Source organism: Chelmon rostratus, chromosome 5 (assembly GCF_017976325.1).
Source record: "Chelmon rostratus isolate fCheRos1 chromosome 5, fCheRos1.pri, whole genome shotgun sequence".
Lineage (NCBI taxonomy): Eukaryota > Metazoa > Chordata > Actinopteri > Chaetodontiformes > Chaetodontidae > Chelmon > Chelmon rostratus.
This window is the reverse complement of record NC_055662.1, coordinates 2,592,889-2,612,969: the sequence shown is the minus strand read 5'-3', so window position 1 is coordinate 2,612,969 and position 20,081 is coordinate 2,592,889. Positions and strand designations below refer to the sequence as shown.

The window sequence follows — 20,081 nt, the reverse complement described above, 5'->3', positions numbered from 1 at the left end:
CTTCGGCTATAAAAGCTGGCCCATGTGTTCACTCTGACGCTCCCTCCCTACAGCTGGCATCCTCTCTGCATCACTGGCTTTTGGCTTGCCATATGATTTGTGTTGACGTTACTTTAATAAACGACTCTTGTTTTCAGTAAATCTCATGTGTGCACTCCCTTCTTGTCACATTCCATCAGTCAGTTTGTGACACTCTTCATAAATTCTCCTTTTAAGACAGACTAATGGGACATGCAGTCATTTTGCCATGATATGCTGGTTGAGATATGGGAGTTATGGGATTTCATTCATGACATATCAGGGTAATTATGCCAAACATGAGTCAAACGATATTTGCAAGATGGTTTAATGTTTGTCTGGGAGATGTAAGTGGTGGTCTGTTAGGTGTCAGACTTTCCCAGTAATCTTCAGCTATAACAAAACCTCTGACGAGCAGAGCCACACAGACAGATATGTTGTCTAATTAATGTTTGACCAAAGTTCAATGAAAAAGTGAGCAGTGACTATAAGAAATTTTTCACATTATGAAATCTTAAAATTTTTGTTTCTGAACAAATACATAGTAGTAGGCTGAAGTTTGAAGCTTTGAAGCCATTCGTCTATCTTAGCTAGCAAGCAAACCTGCAGAACTCTCACAGCCAGTTTGATATTTTTATCTTACACCTCAACCAATGAAGTTAGCCGGTTTTCTCTCAAACTTGTTCTTTGCAACTTGGCCTGCATTCATCACTTTTATCAGTCAAGATAAAATGATCCTCACCAGTTTAATTGCTGGCATATCAGATGTGGTGGCATCGCTATGAAGTGTGACAGGTCAAGAAACATAAGCGGTGAGATGAGTAGACAGGTTGTATACAAACCAGCTCATCTACAGTTAGTTACAGTAGATGTGTTACTACTTTATTTGGAGGCAAAATCTAAAGTGACCACACCTGAAATTCCAGTAATAATTCCTCATTGCACTGGAAAATAGTTGTGCACACAAAAACAGCCAGTAAGGTAACTTAAAATTGAACCCAGAAGTGGGTCTGGAATCTGTGATGGATGTTAACAGTCTAGTTTTCGTGGTAGTTTTACTGATCGCCTTCCTTTTGTCGTCTAAATAAGTCTGACTTACCTGGGGCTATGTTCAAAATCTGATCCTCCAAACATGGTTTTGTGTACATCTGTGTTGCAGCGCACTGAGAGGTTTGTACTGTTGTTTTCAGTTTGTTCACTTTTGGATTTACCTCCAAATTAAACAGCAGCTACTCTGTCTGAACAGCATGTCTGGTCCTGTTTCTCGTCCTGTCTGATGTATTGTCCAAAGATTACAGTATTTAACTTGATGAGTACAATGTTATTTTTTGGCTGAAATGAAAATGACAAAGTCTGACTGACTTTACTGACTGTAATATTGTTGGCTCTTTTCAATATTATTTGGTGTGGCAACCACTCTATTAGTACCAATTGTCCAATGGGTGAAGCATAAAATAACATTCTGAGTTTGAAAACTAATGAAACAGAAGTAACTAATGAAAAAATGCAAATAACATTTGACCCAGGTATGACTTTTATGGCAAATATCAATATCCTTTTCTACATTTAAATTGTGCATATCTCTGTAGAGTGCAATCAACAAATACCCGACACATCTTTCCACTATTTCTTTCCCTGAAATTAAAATGAGGGCCATGATTATAGGGCAACATCATGTGGAGTTCACACAGTTCCCTCAAAGCAGTCAAACAGTGTCTTCTCAAACCAAGCTGCATAAAGTGCAAAGTCCTCATACTAGAGTCCCGGCTCAAACACCAGGAAGTCAATGTGGTCCTTCTCTTTGGTCTTGAAGGCCTCAGCGATGATCCGGGCGGCATCCTTGTGCTCCCGACCTCTTAAGGAAATGCCGTTGACCTCCAGGATGACCTGACCCACCTTCAGCTGGCCGCAGTTATGAGCTGAGCCTCCCTTCTGTCAGCAGGGACATGAAGGAGGGAAAGGAAACAGTCATTTGACATATTTAGAAAGATAGCTCCATTCAGCAACAGATGAGTGAGCAGTCAGTAGGAAGCCATGGTTTTTGGTTAACATTTCTTACAGTACAAGACAACTTTCCTACAGTTTCATACAAACTAGAGTTACCAAAACCCAGGATGTTTCCTTTTGTTCTTGGATGTTTACTGTAGCTGTAATATTAGGGATATATTCTGCACTCAGTGCTACTCTTGTAGGTATAGTACCACTGAAGACCCTGAGGATATGTCCTTGGTATTGTCGTTAACACCCAAAGGAGTTACATTCTCTATTTTTGCATTTCTATGATTTTTTTTAGAGCCAATTTCCTTAAATTTGCCCATAAAAATTAGAACAAACAAAGAGATTTAGTCTTTGAGTCTTTTTCCTGGCATTGTGAGAAAAGACATTAAAACAAAATTTGAATCATTGTGTGAATCATAAAGTATATAGACTATATAATTTAAGAGCTAAATTATTGTATACATTTAAGAAAACTATACAGATATAATTCTTTTTATATTGGATGGTGTGCTGCTGGATTTTGGACTCATGACCACAGTATCTCCATACAGGCCTGCTTGTTGAATACTGCTCTTCACTCTCATTGATTAAAACCCTTGCTGAATTGCCTGCTTGTTTTCCATTTAAAGATTTTGTTCTCTGCTTCACTCACAATCATTCACTTTCATTCACTTGATCTAAAAAATCAATCATGATGCTATCACCTGTTTCCAATGAACCTGTTTACCTGTGGAATGTTCCAAACAGGTGTTTTTGAAGCAGTCCACAGCTCTCCAGTCTTTTATCAAATTATCACATTCTGTTTTACTTGTGTTTTACACAGCATAACAATATTTCTAGAATTGGGATTGACACAAAGAATTAAGGCAGTTCGGAAGCCAAAAAGATGTCTAATCTGGCACTAGCAAGATGTACCTAATAAGGTGGCCAGTGAGATCAGATAACTATATGCAATGTCAGGTGTGTTGCTTGTAGTTTAAACCCCACAGAGAATTAAACTAAACTCGGTGGAGCTCTTTTAGCTGATAACAATGCATTTTATTTATAGGCGCCTTTCTGGACACTCAAGCTCACCTTACATTGTAAAAACAAACACAGAGTTTAAGAAACAAAGCAATAAAAGATTCAAGTGAAAAGAAATGAAAAGAAAAGATGAGTTTTGAGTTTGGATTTAAAATGTGGGAGTGAGTCAGTATTATGAAAGTCAGGTGGGAGAGAGTTCCAGAGCAGCTGAATGCTCCCCATGGTACCAAGGCGAGCAGGGGGGGAGAGTGAGACGGGTGGAGGAGGAGGATCTGAGGGTGCTGACGGGTGTGGCAATATGGAGGAGATGAGAGAGATATGGAGGGGTGAGGTTGTGTATGGCTTTAAAGGTGAGGAGGAATATTTTGTAGTTGATTGAGTATGTGATGGGGAGCCAAGGGAGCTGTTGTGGAATAGGTGTAATGTGGTGGATGGAGGGGGTGCGTGTGATGATACGGGAGGCTGAATTTTAAACCAGTTGTAATTTATGAAGGGTTTTGTGTGGGAGGCCGAACAGAAGAGAGTTGCAGTAGTCTAAACGGGAGATGACTCGACTGTGAACAAGAATGGCAGTGAGGGAAGGACGGAGACGGTTAATATTACGTAAGTGGAAGTAGGCGGACCTCGTGACATGGTTAATATGGGAGGTGAAGGAGAGGGTGCTGTCAACACCCAGACTCTCCATCCACTCTTACCTGAGGGGATGGGGTGATGGACGAGTTATCAATGAGAAAAGAGAAGTTATGGAGTTTGTTTAATGTGGATTTTGTGCCAATTAAAAGAAGTTCTGTCTTATTGCTGTTTAATTTGAGGAAGTTTGAAGTTAACCAGGATTTTATTTCTAAGAGGCAATTGGCTAGGGAAGAAGGTATTGGGAATTGGGTTTGGTTGAGAGGTAGTGCTGGGTGTCGTACACGTAGCCATGAAAGGGAACTTGATGTATATGAAAAATGTGTCCAAGGGCAGGGAGGTAAATGATGAACAGCAGGGGCCCCAGGACAGAGCCCTGGTGAACACCTGTGGTGACGGGGACTGGATGGGAGGTGAATGATTTTAACTGGATGAGTGCGGCCTGAAAGGTATGAATGAAGCCAGTTGAGAGGTGTGTTGGTGATACCAATGGAGGAAAGTCTATTCAGATAATTGTTTTGGTTTCACTGACCCGCAGATTCCACTTTCATTAACCTCGTTTTAAGTGAAAAAGTGTAACTCACTGTACACTGCCTGGCAGGTAGACAGACTACTAGCCTGTGAAGAAAATCAGCTAAAAGGATTACATTTTACTCTAGAGTTGGTGGAGACCAACCCAGAGTTCCAGGGAGAGTGAATAGAGGACTTATATTTATGAAGTGGATACAAACATGGCAGTAAATGAATGCGAATGTTGGTCTGCTAATGCTAATACTGGAAGTGTAAATAAGTAATAGCTCAAGTTCAAAACAGAAATTTTATGAGGTGATAATATGCTGATGTTGTGTTTTCAGCTTGCACCACGAGTGGCCAGACCAAATCAATGAATGCAGCTTTGAAATAGCGTAATTGTCAGTACAATTCCTTCCTGGCCTTCCTACTTGAAAAGGACATTTTTCTTCCATTCCTGTACTTTAGCTGAATATAGAAAGCCATCTTCTTTAAGTAGTGAGCTGCTTTCATGCTTGACATTTAGAAAGATTGGTCAGCGGTTGAAGAAAGTCAAGGATCTGAGTCAATGACTGAGATGAGTCTTTTGCTACTAGAATAAGTAAGTCATGTTACATGACCATTTGCTCTACTTCTACTAGGCAGTCTAACAGAGCCGTCATTCACTGACCCTTCCTCCACTCAGGACAAACAGAACAACTGCCAAAATTGCCCAATTCAATTTAATCCTCGGCACTAAATATGTTTATCTATTCTGACATTCAATTACAAAGTAGCAGTTGAAAGTATCACTGTTGGACAAACAGGCCAATAATAACAAATTTTCATTCTGCAGACTGGCCAAGAAAATCTGAGTTGGGTAATGACTCATCCAAACTCTCAGCTGCTGCAACAACTATCGCTAATATGCACATGAGCAAGGCATTAACCCCAAGCTGCTTCAATGCAGCAGCTCCTGGTGTCCCAGAGGACAAGGCTAAGATCAAAAAACAGCTCCCTGTTGTAAACGCTATAACGGATTAAAGGGGTTCAGGCATCCCAGCAGGCAACATCAGTGTTTTCAGTTATAACAGCTCAGTTATGCCGGCACTTGAAATTTCAGACATATTTCAAAGGAATGAAAAAAAAAGTAAGATTGGTCAACTCTTAATGATTACCTTGTAAGACTAGTCGTTTGTCAGAATCTTTCTCTGTGTGTGGCCGTAAGAAACTGGAGCAAATTCTGATGCTGACCGCGCTTGATTTCCAAACATAGCCATTGTTTTCTACTGCCAGCTACACACTGACAATTTTTGGTGATGCATCAAACCACCTGTCTACATTGAGGATGCTTGAGAAGGTGTAAAGAGGCAGACCGGCTGTTCCAGCCAGGTAAAACCAGGCCTAATTACACACCATAACAATGCTGTTAAGTAAGCATGCATATATTGCCTCTATTATGTTTATTCTGTTCATTTGAACTCAAAATTAAACACAGACAGAACAAGCTCAGAATCTTATAGTTAATGAAACATTAAAGGTGCAGTAAGCAAAAGTTGAAATAGCTAATCACGACCATTGCATTTCACTAACAACATTTAATGGAAAGGTTCCTTTAAAAAAATGTGTGTCTGTGACCACTTTGTATTTAGTTTTTTAAGTGGCTTCACCACTGTGGGGGTGAAACCTGTGAGTGGGTGGTGTACATGTTTTATTTGACATCCAATCGAAAGACTCATTGTTCGCATTGTGCGGTTAACTTTAGAGCAGGCAGTATTTTTTAGCAGTGGTGCGGAAGAACAAGGACCATGAGGCATCTAACTACATTTTTATATCTTAAAATGAAGAGATTTGATTAACTATCTATCCATCACACCAACACACCCAAATTTCCAAGTTGCATTCTGGGCAGAATAGGCATCAGCCCTTGACAAGGAAGAGGAATGTGTGTCATAAAGAGGACAATATATCTGGCTCTGCTGCATCGATTTTGAAACTGTCCATCGTTAGTCTGCCAATATCATGGGAGAGCAATGCTAAAATGATGAAGTGCTACTTTTAATTCACAGACGCAGGACACTGTCATGACATCAAACCATAGAAAATATACATTTCTCCCTTTTAAGTACAGATTTTTTTTTCTTTAAAATAAAGCACCAAACATGTAATTTACAGAGCAGGTCTATTAAAAAAATGCAATTTAAATTCTGTAGTTGTATTGTAAGGGTCGTAGTCTCCAAGCCACTGCAAATATCTTGTAGGCCAGCTCTTTTAATTTCTCTGTCTACCCAACTGGTTTTAAAAAGGCTAAAAAGAGATAAATCAATCAATCTCTTCAACAGCAACACTGATTTCAATGACTGCGCAGCCATTCAGAACACACCAAAGTGAACTCTATTAGATTACAGCCCCTTGATGTGATAGGAATATAATTGGCTAAATGAGCATGTATTCCTGTGCAATGTCACGCTGATTACAGGGGACGTGTTTGACGAGCGGCTAAATGACTGTGAGGGTCATCATCAAACTGACTGACATTCACTGTCATCCACCGTCCTGAGATTCACAGTGGAGGGTGAAGGCAGTCATTGTTATGGAAATCGCTGCATAGTCACGAAAGCTCCTCAAGGATGCCCTGCTCATAAAAGAGAGGGAGGGCTGGGAGCTGCTGAGGCGACTGAGGCTATAACTCATTCTGTGATTAGCTGATGTTATCGCCTCTCTCCCTGACCCCATAAAAAACACTGCTGTTACGGAAATGTACTGCTTTGCTTTCTTTGTACTTTGTTGGACTTAACAAAATGTGAAAGGTGTCAGAGAGAAATATCAACAGGAGGAGTTGTATTTGCAGATTGCTTTATAATGCTGTCTGTGCAAAACAAATGCAAGCCAATAATCAGATGCTGAATGAAGAAGAGTTTCTATTAGAGCAGAAAGGGAAATGTTTTTGCACCAGAATGATTTTTTTCTCTGAGTAATATTCAATTCAAGTCATGTACAATCATTCTTAGAGAAAAGATACTGAACATTGGCACAAAAACAGTGGCTTCGAACCATAAATCAGCCAAACTCTGTTGTATTGCTGTCTCACCTGAATGGTGACTATGCGTGGCAAAGGTTGGCGTGTGTTGGCTCCCCCTTCAATAGCAATGCCAAGGGTGTTGGCATTTTTCACCACTCGTACCAGCGTAGCACTGGGCACTGGGACCGGTGAGCCAGTCTGCTGCGAAAAGGGATGAGGGGGAAGAGCAATTGAGAGCAAGGTTGAACTTTATATTGTCACCACTGCAACATTTTTGTAGATCTAAATGAGACCCACGAACTACCTCTGATCTTTTTTTTTTTTTATTACTTTCTATATCCGACAGTCCAAAAAGCAAGCCCACTTCACACAATGACTGATCAGGTGTGGGGAGGTGTGAAGGGAGGTGGGGTTTAAACTTCTCACTCTGGCTTTTTTCATTCTTCACAGAACTTCTGTCACCTTACATGTGTACAACCGAGTGCAACACCATTGATGCCTTTGAGTACAAATTGACCAAAATTGTGCACTCTTATCCACATTTGGACAATTCATTGTGCCTCACCTCTCTCTATGACAGCAGGCTTTTCAGCCTGCCTTTCACAGTCCTGTCTGCTTTTGTTGTTTTCTGGGTTTTGAGCTGAGATCTGCTAGAAATAATTTCTCTTTTCGTTTGAAAAGTACAATGGACATTAAGGATCTGCTGAGGGACACAACTCATTTTGACTTGCCCTGAGTTTTGGAAGCTCCAGGCATGGATGAACTGTTATGTGGGACTGATAATCTTAGAAAGAACATTCTGGCCATTCTGGATTCCTATGCTGGGTTAAGCACAGAAGTTTGAAAGCTGGCTCCCAGTCGGCACACTGGTTCATTAGGTTTGGGCTTGTGAGCCTGCAGCCTTCCTGTCCTGAGCCAGCCTGCTGGACTGCAAACAGCCAGCCAGACTCTCTCTAGCTAACTAACCTCCTGCCAGCTCCAGCTCGCGGGTCGGCGAGCCACTGGTCTGCCAGCCTCCAGCTCGCAATAAAGCTTCCTCCCTGTCGTCCAGCTCCCTGGTCTCTTTTCTGCTGGGGCTTCGTCTGGAGCTAGAGAGCCTCCAGACTAGATTCCAGCCAGCTGTAGAGATCCTGCTGCCTGCACCATAGTGATCCGACTGTCCAAACCTTGCAGGTCCCACTGCCTCAGTCAATGTCCCTCTACTCCCTGGGTCGGCCACAGCCAAGTCTGCTCCTGAGGCAGCCAAAATCCCTCCGGCTCCTGGTTCCCATTTGGCAGCCAGGCCAACACTCACCCAGGTTCCCAATCAATGGAAAATGTCAGTGCAGGCGGAAAAATGCTACAATGTATTGCAGTTAGCTATAAGCATTTCTACTGGATTATTTTTTAAAACTCTTCCCACAGCAGCAGTTACTGTGGATCACTTCGCATTGCTCCCACACAAAATGCATTCACGGACATATGTCTATAAAATTCATGAATTGTTCTCTCACTCAAACTCAACCTTTAAAATTCTGTATTTCTACTCCATTTTGCACATGTGTGCATTCGATTGTCAAAAACACATGATTGCTGTGATGTGCTGCATTCTGCTATAGTTACATCTAAAAAACAAAAACTAGGAAAGAGGAGAGACTCCCATTTTAACTGAGAAACTACCCAGGTGAGTACTCTTTTAAATTTCATGCCATTATTATAAAAGGGCCAGTCTTTGAAATTAGTTTTTATCAGTAAACATGGAGCCGGCCAGACACAGAGAGGGCTGGCAGAAGAGGAAGAGCAGACAGGAGAATGAGAGGGGGGTATATATGAGTAGTGGAAGAGTGCTGAGAGGGGGAAAACTCAGAGGCGTAGTTTCAGATGAGATTAGCACTTTTATAATTGATCATGTATTAAAAACCATAGTTAATCAGTGGGAGGCTGGTCTGAAAGTGCAGCCCAATCTGCAAAGCTCAACAGTAGCATCTGTCTGAAATTTCCAGCAAACCATTAAGTAAGATGTATGTTCTACAAGAGCATCTGACTGAACTGCATATTTCAGAGGTACTGTAAATTGAATCAACTGAACTTGCTAAACTTCTCTTATATAGTGAATTTCCTTGAACTTTATAACTAAACTAAAAATCAAAAGTATCTTGTTTTCATAATGGGGATTTGGGAAATTTGATGTCAGGTAAAACATTTGGAAATGCTGAAAGAGAAAGAATTACAGCTACTGCTAGAGTACTGAAAAAGCATCAAATCAGCATGAAGCAGTTCTACCCTGCGAAGGAGCTCAGACACCAGGACATGCTGGTAAGCTGACAGTTTGGTTTGGTTGGTTTGGTAGGTATAATGAGAACTGCTGTAAAGGTGTGACACTCAATGCTTCCTTGTGGTTTTATTTTAGAGAGTCATGGAGCTTGAAGCCAGGCCAACACCACACATTCATCTTGCGGATGAGACTGGCTTCAACTTGGTCAAAGCACACTGGCGAGGAAGAAATGTAATTGGAAACAGCAACAGTGGATGTCCCGAGCCAGAGGGGTGCTTACAACAGTTTTTTGTTCACTTGCTTTATGTAAAATGAAAACAAAAAAAAAGAAGAAGAATACAAGGAAGAGAGTCATTGAAACTGAACAGGCAGAGTTAGGGGCTAAGGAGGGCAGGTTCAGCAGTTTTTAATGTAAAATCCATCAGCAGGGTCTTAGTGCATGTGAGCTCTTCAGAAAAGCAGCAGTTTTATCCCATTTGCTACCTGGATTGACATATCCGGCTCTGTCTGCAGTGTTTGTTGTATGTTACAGCATAGCATGATGCCACGCTGCAATACAGTCAGTGTTTGAACCAAAAGGATGGAGTTTCACTGAGGTGTGGCACAGAGGAGAGAAGTGGCTGGCACATGCTGTGTCCCAAACCCATACTTCATACTAATTATTACAGTATGTAGTACATGCAAATTGTCATAGTATACACTTTTAGCAGTTAGTATGAAAAATATGCTGTGAGTGTGTCAGTGACACATTCAAAAACACCTTCAAAGTTCAAAAAAAGACGCAAAATGTCTTTTGCTTGTATGTTTTCCAACATCGCTCTGTAACTGCTTCACCACCACCTGCAACTTATTTAGTTTTTCTCCAGCTGTGAGGAGCTCCTGCATCTTTCTTGTGTGTACTGAATTGTAGGAGAATAGTATCCATCAGCTGCAAGTAGAAAAGTGAACATATTCACTCTGCACACTGTCTATGGTTTGAGTCTATTTCATTTTGTCACTTCTCCAGTGTGAGCATGGATGTCTATGTCTGCTCAACAGGGTGGATGTTTTGACAGGTTTGTTTGATCGTTTGTAACATACCCACAGCAGCTTTATTTTGAATAAGTGATTTGCTTCCCATCCCAGGCCTGCTAGATCAAATAGCACTTGCAAACAGGTCTGCTATAACTCCTGCTAACTGATGACAAAGAGAAATGACTGTGCCCACCCAGAAAACAATGCTGAGGTTTCTATCTGTGTGTGTCCTGACTGTTGGGACCTTGGTCCTTAAACATCTCTACCATGCATCTCTTAATAATCTGCCCCAGTGTTGAGTATCTTTTTTATTTCTCATTGTCCCTTGTTGCTCTAATTGGAAGGGAAACGATTATCCTAAATGACTTCTGAACTGATTTGCACTGGAAGCAACTGAAATGACTTTACTCAGTTTGTGTTAACTTTATATTTATTTTATAAATTTCCATTTCATTGTTTCCTTTAACCATAAAGGTTTTAACTCAGTGGCTTGGTGGCAGACAGTTTAGGTCTCTAAATTAACCATTAACCACAGACTCTGCTCTATGGAAATCTCTTGTTACAATTTCATAATGAAAGAAAAAGTTTAGATTCTTTTCAAATTCTTCACATCTTGTCTTCTGTTAATGTGCTTAATTTCTCCACACCACAGTCTTCTCCTTGTATGCAAATGAGTTGAGACAGAGTATACTTCATTTTACTCTTGTTTTTTTCCTTCATCTGTTCATTTGATTGGTCTGCTGCCATACAGTCATGCACTCCAATGTTACATCATTATGGGACAGCAGATGATGTGCTGCTGCGTAATTAATCACATTTTACAGGATCTGCAGTGCTTTTATTTGTCTCTAATAAGCTGTGGTGTAATGTGTGCTTGCCATGTTTATTAAATAAAGGTAATGAAAGCAACAGAAGTAGTGCTCCAGAGAGCCGGAACCACAGTAAGTCACCTTGGGACAGGGCAATCTGGATTTGTTAAGAACAACTGCAAAACAAAAGAAATCAAGAATAAAAGAAATAAACTATGAGCAATTTGGTGAATCTAATGACTTGTTGAAGTGGTTATATATGACAGAACAAAGTCCTTACTTGTCTGGTGGCCCCCAGAGGAGGTGCATGGGCCCCTGGCTGTTCCACATGGCCCTGCTGGTTCTTGCTGGGTCGAGGGCTGCCATCCTTACTGAGGCCTCCTGCCTCAGCTATATCCACACCACTGTCCTCACTCAGAGTCTGGCCACTGTCTGATAGCTGGGACAGGGTGGCCCCTGGATGGGACAATATAATGTTAGTGCACAAAGAGGTAATACATACGACACCAGAAGTATTGTCTGTTCTTGGGTAGAAACCACTTTTTTTGCCTCAGCTGCAAAGAGAAAGTTTATCTGAGACAGGCTTTATATTATTATTATTATTCATATTATTTTAATCTTGGTGTCGGTTAATGTCGGTTTCAAACAAAAAGAGTGAATAGCTTTTGTGAAGTTGTCCACAGAATAACAGGCAACACGTAATCCAACAAAGCAGCTAACTAGGATGTAATGGAATGTAAAAAAAATAAACCCAATGGATGCATTTTCTAAATTGGTATCCGAATCCTCTCTATATTACAGAGTTAGATTGCACAAAAAATTCAGATTGGGTTGATGATTAGTTTAAAAGTTCAATTTTGTTGAACTTTGATCACAGTTTCTGGCAGAAAATGAGTGTATTAAGCACCACTAGCTTGTGTAGCTGCTCTGTCCATTTGAAACAAAGGCCTACCTTAGACTTTTGGTTTGGATGCCCTGTGGCCTCTTACCATGTAACCACTGCCCTGTGGTTCATGTCATCCCCACTCTCTTCACATGTAAATAAATCTGATAACTTGCAAAGTGTCAAATAAAAAAGTTTATAACAGATAAAAGAGCATTTTCTTCAAAGCTTTTAATGTGAAAAATTTGCAAGAAATGTTGACTTTCACCAAAAAAGCTTAACATCTATTTAAAGATGGAAAAATAAGTGTTTGGAATCAATTAGTTAATGAAAACAGAATACTTGTTAAAGTGCATTATGCAGAATTTATCATGTGAGCCATGAGGTAGTACACATCCGTATGTTTTGGGGACTTCAAGGGGCTATTATTATTTAATATTTTGAGACTTTGAATATGGGCTTTTGTTTGAGAATTCACACCAGCAGTAAATGAGTAACTCAGATGAGAAATTTATTTCCCACAGTCAATGTTGTTGTGGGTATTGGTCACAAATTACAATACAATAAAAATGATTGCAATATTTTGCCCAATAATCTTGTATGTTGAGGCATGCATGGGATGTACTTCTGCACAGGGAGAACACACACATAGCCACCGGCTTGTGTACCTCTTTGCTGTGGTCTGGAGTCTGCAGACAGCCGGTTCATGTCCGTTATGATGACTTTCTGGGTGAGAGCAGGTGAGCAGGGCCGGTCCGGACTACAGGGCGGAGCAGCAGGTGTGATGAGAGAGGGGCAGGGGGAGGGGCACGGTGACGGACGGGGTGATGGATGCGGGGATGGCATGGGAGATGCTGCTTTGGAAGAGGCTGCAGACTTCGACAAGATAGCAGACTTCTCATAGGAGCTGGATCTGGACGAGAGCTTGACGGACGCCTCTGGTTTAGCAGAGCTGGACGAGTCCCGGTGGTGCAAGAAGCCTGGGCAGGTGTGGTGTCCTGAACTGGGCCGGCTGTGGTGAGCGGCATGGTGGTGGAAGTGATGAGCAAAATGAGGGTGGTTGTGCTGTTCAGAGTCGGAGAGCTGCAGGGAACTCTGGCAGGTGTGATGGAGCGCATTGAGGGAAGTGTGATGGGCAGAGGCTGGTGAGGGCTGGTGGATGGCGGGGAGGGATTTGAGTGACTTGTGGAGGCAGTCCTGGAGCAGCCGGGTGGGACCAGTGAAGAGCAGACTGGAGCCTGGCTGCACCAGCCGCGCTGAAGGCTTCCAGTTGAGGTCCTTCTCCCTGGACGGCCTGCTCTGAGCCTGTAGAGGAGCAGCCCTGAAGGGTGGGGGAGATTCACCTGAAGCCTGCATTTCATCCTACCAATGAAAAGAAGGGATGCATGAAACCCACTCTCTGAGCCTAACAGGGTAAGAAACAAAATGAAAAAAGACTTTAATTTAGAATCCGTAAGATTTCAGTCCTGGATGATTTAGTGACACAGTAGTTACTGATTTATTTTTCTCCGAGAATCAAATCAGAAGATCAATCAGTGTTTACAAGAAGTTCAGAGTGTTCAGTTCAGTTCAGGCCATGATTTTGGACTGGGAGGCTTAAAGATGATGATTGTTAGTGTTTTTGTCCACTTGTCCACTGGCTGCACACTCACTCACGCACTGGTTCAGAGCACTTCTAATGATTTTCAGATGTGTGACCTCTTGTCGAGTGCTACTGTGAAATTACACTTTCTAAATCTACAAGGCTGATTTTTTGGAAATTAGATGTGGATATTCAAGGTCGCACCAGAGAATCACTTCTCATCTTTTTGGTGACCCCCTGACCCTCAACTTTCTTCTAGTAATATCATCACCTGTAGACACACACAAGAAAAATCTGAGATCGCAATGAAATTCACTGAGCACATTTCTGCTCCCCAGAGGATGAACTCTGGGGAGCACACATTTTGGACACTCCATAAGCTTTCATCTATTGCCCCCCTCTGGCTAAAAAGTTAGAATTGCAAATGAAATATCGAATGAATTTATGGTAAAATTACCGTGAAATCTGCTGAGCAGAGCCATGTTTCTAAGGGGATAAACTCTATTTACTTCTTTTAGTAACTTTATGGCCTTTCTAGCGTCGCCCTCAGCCGCAGGCTTCAGATTTTAGCCCCAGTGACGTCTTTATAATCCTACTCTTTCTCATCGTGGGCTGTAATGAACATTATAGTTTCAATGGAACTCCTAATAAGGCTTTCGCTTTGTTATGTTAATCTAATCTGTCCACTGGAAATATGGCAGCACTGTGGAGTTATGCCTTGTATCTCCAGTTTTAAACCAAATCTGAAGCCTGAGATACGGGGTGTTAAAAGATGGACAATCATGGAAACTCATGCACAGACAAAATAGCTATCCCTGCATATTCATCTTTTTATGGCAGATCAAACAAACGACACATACCAGTGCCATGTTCTGTAAGGCATTAGTGTTCTCCTCTTGGTCTTTTTCAGTCCAACCTCCGACAGTGCCGTCAGTCTGAAAGGAACAGTAGGAAGCATTGTAGTACTGCAGGGCTTACTCTGTAATAAAAACTTTGTGTGGTTTTCTTTAGCCTACTTAATGTAGATAGCAGATGGATGGGATTTGCCCCACAGGACAACATAATGAGTGCACGAAAGTTTAGACAGTTAGAACAAAGTGGTTTTTTTTCTGTAACAGCTGAATTATTTGAGGCTGGAGGCTTTATAGTTTCATTACTACAGAGCAATGGTTTTCAAAGTGGGCTTCAGGGACCCCCAGGAGACCGATAAAGGGGTCCAGATCAAGAACCCCTTCATTTCACTGTTGTAATCACTATAAATTAGCCCAAGCAAAGACTATGTTGTAAGAGTGTTGTATGAAAATGACTCCTGTTATGCAGTAAAATATACTAATCACTTCAAATCATGAAAGGTGAAAAGAAGAAAACAGTCATTTTCCATTTCTGATGCCTGCAAAACAGGAAAAATGAACTCCTGGTCTTTTGTTCACTTTTTCTAACTGGATGAACAGCTCATTCACACACTGCTGCGCCTGCCATGATGCTCGTCACCTGTGAGTCTTGAGCCACGATTTCTTTGTAACAATTAGTCTTCAGTGAAAAAAACATAACTCATTATTTCACCAGGCCTCACCCTTTTCCACCAGGCAATAATGACTCCTTCACAATTAGCAATTCCAAACTTGTTAATGAAATGTAAAAAAATGGACGATCCAATTTGAATTGTCCTGATTTTAGCTCATTTATAATAAATTGTCCCTCTTCGTGGCCATTTTAATAATGACAGAATTCTCTTAGGCCTCTTTTCATCAAAAACACTGGGAAAACACTGAGAAATGCTGAAACACACCAGTCAAAGGACCCCAGCAATCTGGTTTCTGCCAAGGGTTGCCATGTGTGCAGTTTTTGTTTTATCATTTTAACATTTACACCCCTGGACTATAAAATATTATCAAACAGGATTTTTTTGTTCTCTTTATAAGGTTCAGTCAAAAGGGCTCTGACTCTTCATGCACATCTCCAAATACCCCCTCCTCCATCTCTTGGTGTGGGAGCATGCCAAGAGATGGGCAGTTACAGCTATTGTCTATTCTAAAAGGCTACTTACAGCCAACCTGCACAGAAACATCTATCTGATGAGATAATGGGGTGTCATAACATGCTGTTTCTACAATGAATCGTATTGTTTCTCGCTGAGTAACTAAGTGGCTGTCAATTAAATGCAATTATCTTTTTATCGAGGGGTTGTAATTTCACAGCCACAATAATGAATTTGTCAGCGCAGGCAATTATGCAGACACATGGTGTGCTGTGGCAAGCCCTGTGCCCAGCAAGTTTTTAATAGCAGCATCAAATAGCTAACCATGACAAGACAAATACACCCGAACACCTGTGGGCCCAAAGAGTTTGGTCACCACTTCGGGCAGTGGGCCAGAATCATGAAGCAGAAGATAAAATAAGCCGCACTTTATTCAAGCAAAAACAGCGTCATGTTAATGTGTTGCATCTTTTAGGGGCAGGACTGCCGGAGGAAGTGGATCAGAAGCAGACTGTAACCTGGAAGAATGAGGTCCCTGGATTGATGTGGGCCACAGTAAAAACATCAATACTACATCGTCACTGACCTGCCACAAAGACGAGCTGCTCTATGTCATAGACTGATGCTACGAAGCTGAGACTGAGGGAAAGGAAAAACGATACGTGTCTCTGAAGACATAAAATAAAGGCTGAGGTTGAAAGAGTCATAACAGAGTCACTGTTCCCATGTCTACGCACACATCATTCCACAAATCAAAAGATAAACCTCTATATTTGCTCAGAAATGTTTGATATACTGGCATCAAGTATCAGTATGTTTTACACATGTGAGCAATCCAAATGGATTTACCCATATTAACGTTTTTGGCTGACCAGAGTCACCATCCTCTGACTATTCTGGTGCTTCTCAGACTAATGACAGTCGGATGAATGCTAATTGAAAGTTTTGGAACAAATTTTACAAAACAAAAAAAACTTTGGAACGGATAGGAACATCAGAGGTACCCCACCCTCTGGTAAAGTACCAGAGTGCTTGCCGAGAGGACGCTGCTCAAACCAGGGGTGACACTGCACGCTGAACGATCAGTCATCTCCTGAGACAGCTTGCTACATGCCGAGATGACTTTGACAACATATTGGAAATCAAAGCAATTCGTTTTTTGCCTAAAAACATCAAAACTTTAGTGGTGACACTGTAACAGCTGTAGGATGATAATTAGAATATAGGACTGGCAAATGGCTGCTGAGATACTTGTCAGTTGCTAAAGTAGAAATACATGTGTGTGTGTGTGTCTTCTGAAGAGTGCAGGTATGTTTTAAGCGTGACTGTTAACTAGATTTGATGTGTGATTGTCAGACAACCCAACGTATGTGACGTCTGAGTATTAAAGGCCTGAGGGTTCTTATTTTATTTCTTTGTCACCGTCATGTTTGAGAATATTGATCGGATTACTGCCAATCAATGAGGTGACAATGAGCAGAACGCCAAGCCAACAAAGAATCAGAAACTAATTGCAGAAAATTCCCAAAAACGGATCAGGAGGGGTGGTACCCTGTAAAGGGACCCCATGGGGGAGCTAATCAGGTGATGTAAGGCGAGGCCGTCTGATTCAGTTTCAGTTTTGTGTTCATTAACCAGCCTCGGTTTTGCTGTATTTTGCTGAATTTACAGTAAACCAAAGAATGTCTTCATGTCTTATTTCATTTGTGAATCTTCATCAGTGAAGATTCCACCTGAAGAGACCTTTGAATTGGGCCGTGTTTGATGTCCACAAGAACACAAATTCAGAAATACTGCTTTGTCACCTCTTTTATCCAGTCACATCAGTCCACAAGAGGTGCAGTCTGTTTGGTTAATTACTAATGAAATGAACAAGCAGCACTTTGTGGCAGCCAGTTGGCACAGCTTGAAAGTTGAATTTGGCGTGTAGCAAATCATTTTTAATCAATATTTATTCTCAGATGATTTAGCCTTTTACAAGCTAAAAATTCCAGCATGAGAGTTGCCCCGTCAGCTCTTATCTTACTCTATTACCACTAATGTATTTGATATGCATCTTTGAATGAGGTCAGATTAAAGTGGCAACGTGGAACAAGTCAAGAAAATATTTCAATGAATGTCACATTTTCAGGTTTAGTAGATGAGGGATATACCGTAGCAGGGACCGTATTATGGATCATAGAGGCTGCGTGGTTGCAGTGACCCTGTGGATGCAGCACTCCAAGGCCTCCACGCCAGGCTTGATGGGCCTCCCTCTCCCGGTGCAACACCAGTCTGTCGTAAAAATCCAGATCCTGGGGGGCTACCAGGCTCCTCACCTCAGACAACATGGACAACTGGAGAGAAGGAGAAACGAAAAGAAAACTGGGATAAGAGCGTGCATGAGGGCAAAAAGCAGAACATTGCAGAGATCACAGTACGCTGTTTTAAAGTTACTATGTGCAGGATTTGTATTTGTTTCTATATGATTACAGCATCTTTCAAACTACTTCAATCCTACACACTGTGACTTTGGTTGAATAATACCCACACAATATAATTAGCAGAGAACAAGTTTATGTTGGGCTTTAATGTAAAGTAGAGAAAAAGTGGAGAAAAAAATAACTTTATCACTGCAGACTTTTCACCTGTTCTATAAAATACCAGGTTTTAAGGGTGAACAGGACACCAAACAACGTGTCTTCACAAAGAGACAATGGATCCTAATTTCCATCTCAAAATTATTTCCTGACGTTTTTGTTGTTTTGAACTTATAATTGCCACCAAGAGCAGCTGAATACATCCTGGAAATTGTAGTTAGCAAACATTAGTTATAAAATTTTAAGTCCTTAACTGGAGTTCTGGATATTCATGATAAGTTTAGGTCTCATCTGGTTCTAAACTGACTTGACAACGCCTTAATGTAGCCACATGGTTGGCTGCCAGTCTCTTTGGGGAGGGAAATGTTATGACTGGAACATTTTCATTTTAATGAACCTGCTCATTGGTGGCAGAAAGTGCAAAAATGTGAGAACAGAACATTCCAGCTGATTCACTTCTGACTTTTGAAAAAGCCATTAGTAGAAAATATTTAGTTATGCGAAGTAAATAGTTATCTGCAACAATAAATGTAAATAAGTCATCATTACAGGGTTTTTACAGTATTCTGTCCAAGACTGCAGTTGTAAATGTTAATAAGGTGTTTCCTAGTTGACTGTAGTCCTACTGTGTATCACACGTTTTATGTACAAAATTCCCTTGTGAAGTTCCAAATATCTAAGTCGCTTTTTACATCTGGTGAGACAAAAAAGACATTTGGTGTGAATATCAAGCTATATATCCACACTTTCAGATACACTCAAGCTTTCTTGATGAGCTACATTATGAACATTTTTTCACAAGCTCCAAACACTTATCTTTCTGTTGGATCCTGCAGCCCTGTTCAAACCTGGCATTAATAGTCATCTGGGGTGATCCGATCTCAGCTCTAAACCTCTTGGGTCATGGTATATGGCTGCATTCCTTTAGCAGTGTGAATGTTATTGTGTCCTGGGGCCAAACTGAAGGACTACCTGCTCAACTGATGTCCTGCAGAAGTACATACTCATTTGATCTGTGTGTTTATTTGCATATAGAGCAGCAAAGTTGAGATCCGATCACAAGTTGTCACTCAAGATGCATGTGGAGACGCATTCTACTGCAACGTATGAACTGACCGGATCACCCAAGAGGCATGAGGATGGCAGGTGAGAACAGGGCCACAGAGACCAGCTGTGCAGTCACTCTGCAGCTGCTGCAGGCTGCTGTACCTTTGCATGTGTGTTGAAGAGCTCAAACAGAGCCATGGCCAGCGGCTCCACTCCTATGTGTCCCTCCTGGTACTCCTGCAGGTAGTACGCCATGGTCTGCCTCTCTGGCTCGGTCAACAGCATGTAGGCCTGCTGCTCCAGAGACACCTGAGCACCTGGTGGGCCGACACCTCTGTACACTGCCGGCTGGATGGACAGATACGTTGATGTATGAGGAAAGATAAATGGAAAAAGGAAGAGAGAAAAATAAGGGTTAGACACAGAGAGATTAAGAAAAGCTATCTAACTCTACAAGCCCAATAGCATGCAGACGGAAAGTTGCGTGCAGACCTCCCATCCTCCCCTCTCATCCTGTACACACATGGCAATGGCTGAGCTTATCTCACTCAGGGAAAAGGCGCCACTTCAAAGCTGCAGGGCGAGTCAGTCAGAACTTGTTTGCCTTTAAGACTCAATCATTGTTATCTTCATAAGCAGCTCGACTTGGAAACAGCTCTTCTCACGGTTGGTAGATTGAGAGAGTTTCAGCGAGGTCCTGTGGTTTTACTCTGACTGTGAAAACCTTTGTATGGAATAAAGAGAATAAATAGGAA

General features: G+C 41.5%; 1 protein-coding gene across 1 annotated transcript in view; it reads right to left on the bottom strand.

Moving 5' to 3' along the window:
- Nucleotides 1–1,773: 1,773 nt before the first annotated feature.
- Nucleotides 1,774–20,081, bottom strand: part of whrnb (whirlin b) — an 83,236-nt gene continuing 64,928 nt past the window's right edge. The window contains exons 6-12 of the mRNA XM_041936360.1: nt 19,489–19,643; nt 17,854–18,036; nt 14,583–14,657; nt 12,809–13,502; nt 11,565–11,713; nt 7,250–7,381; nt 1,774–1,950 (exon numbers count right to left, since the gene is read on the bottom strand). Coding sequence (XP_041792294.1) covers nt 1,774–1,950; nt 7,250–7,381; nt 11,565–11,713; nt 12,809–13,502; nt 14,583–14,657; nt 17,854–18,036; nt 19,489–19,643 — 1,565 coding nt within the window. The remainder of the gene's footprint in view (nt 1,951–7,249; nt 7,382–11,564; nt 11,714–12,808; nt 13,503–14,582; nt 14,658–17,853; nt 18,037–19,488; nt 19,644–20,081) is intronic.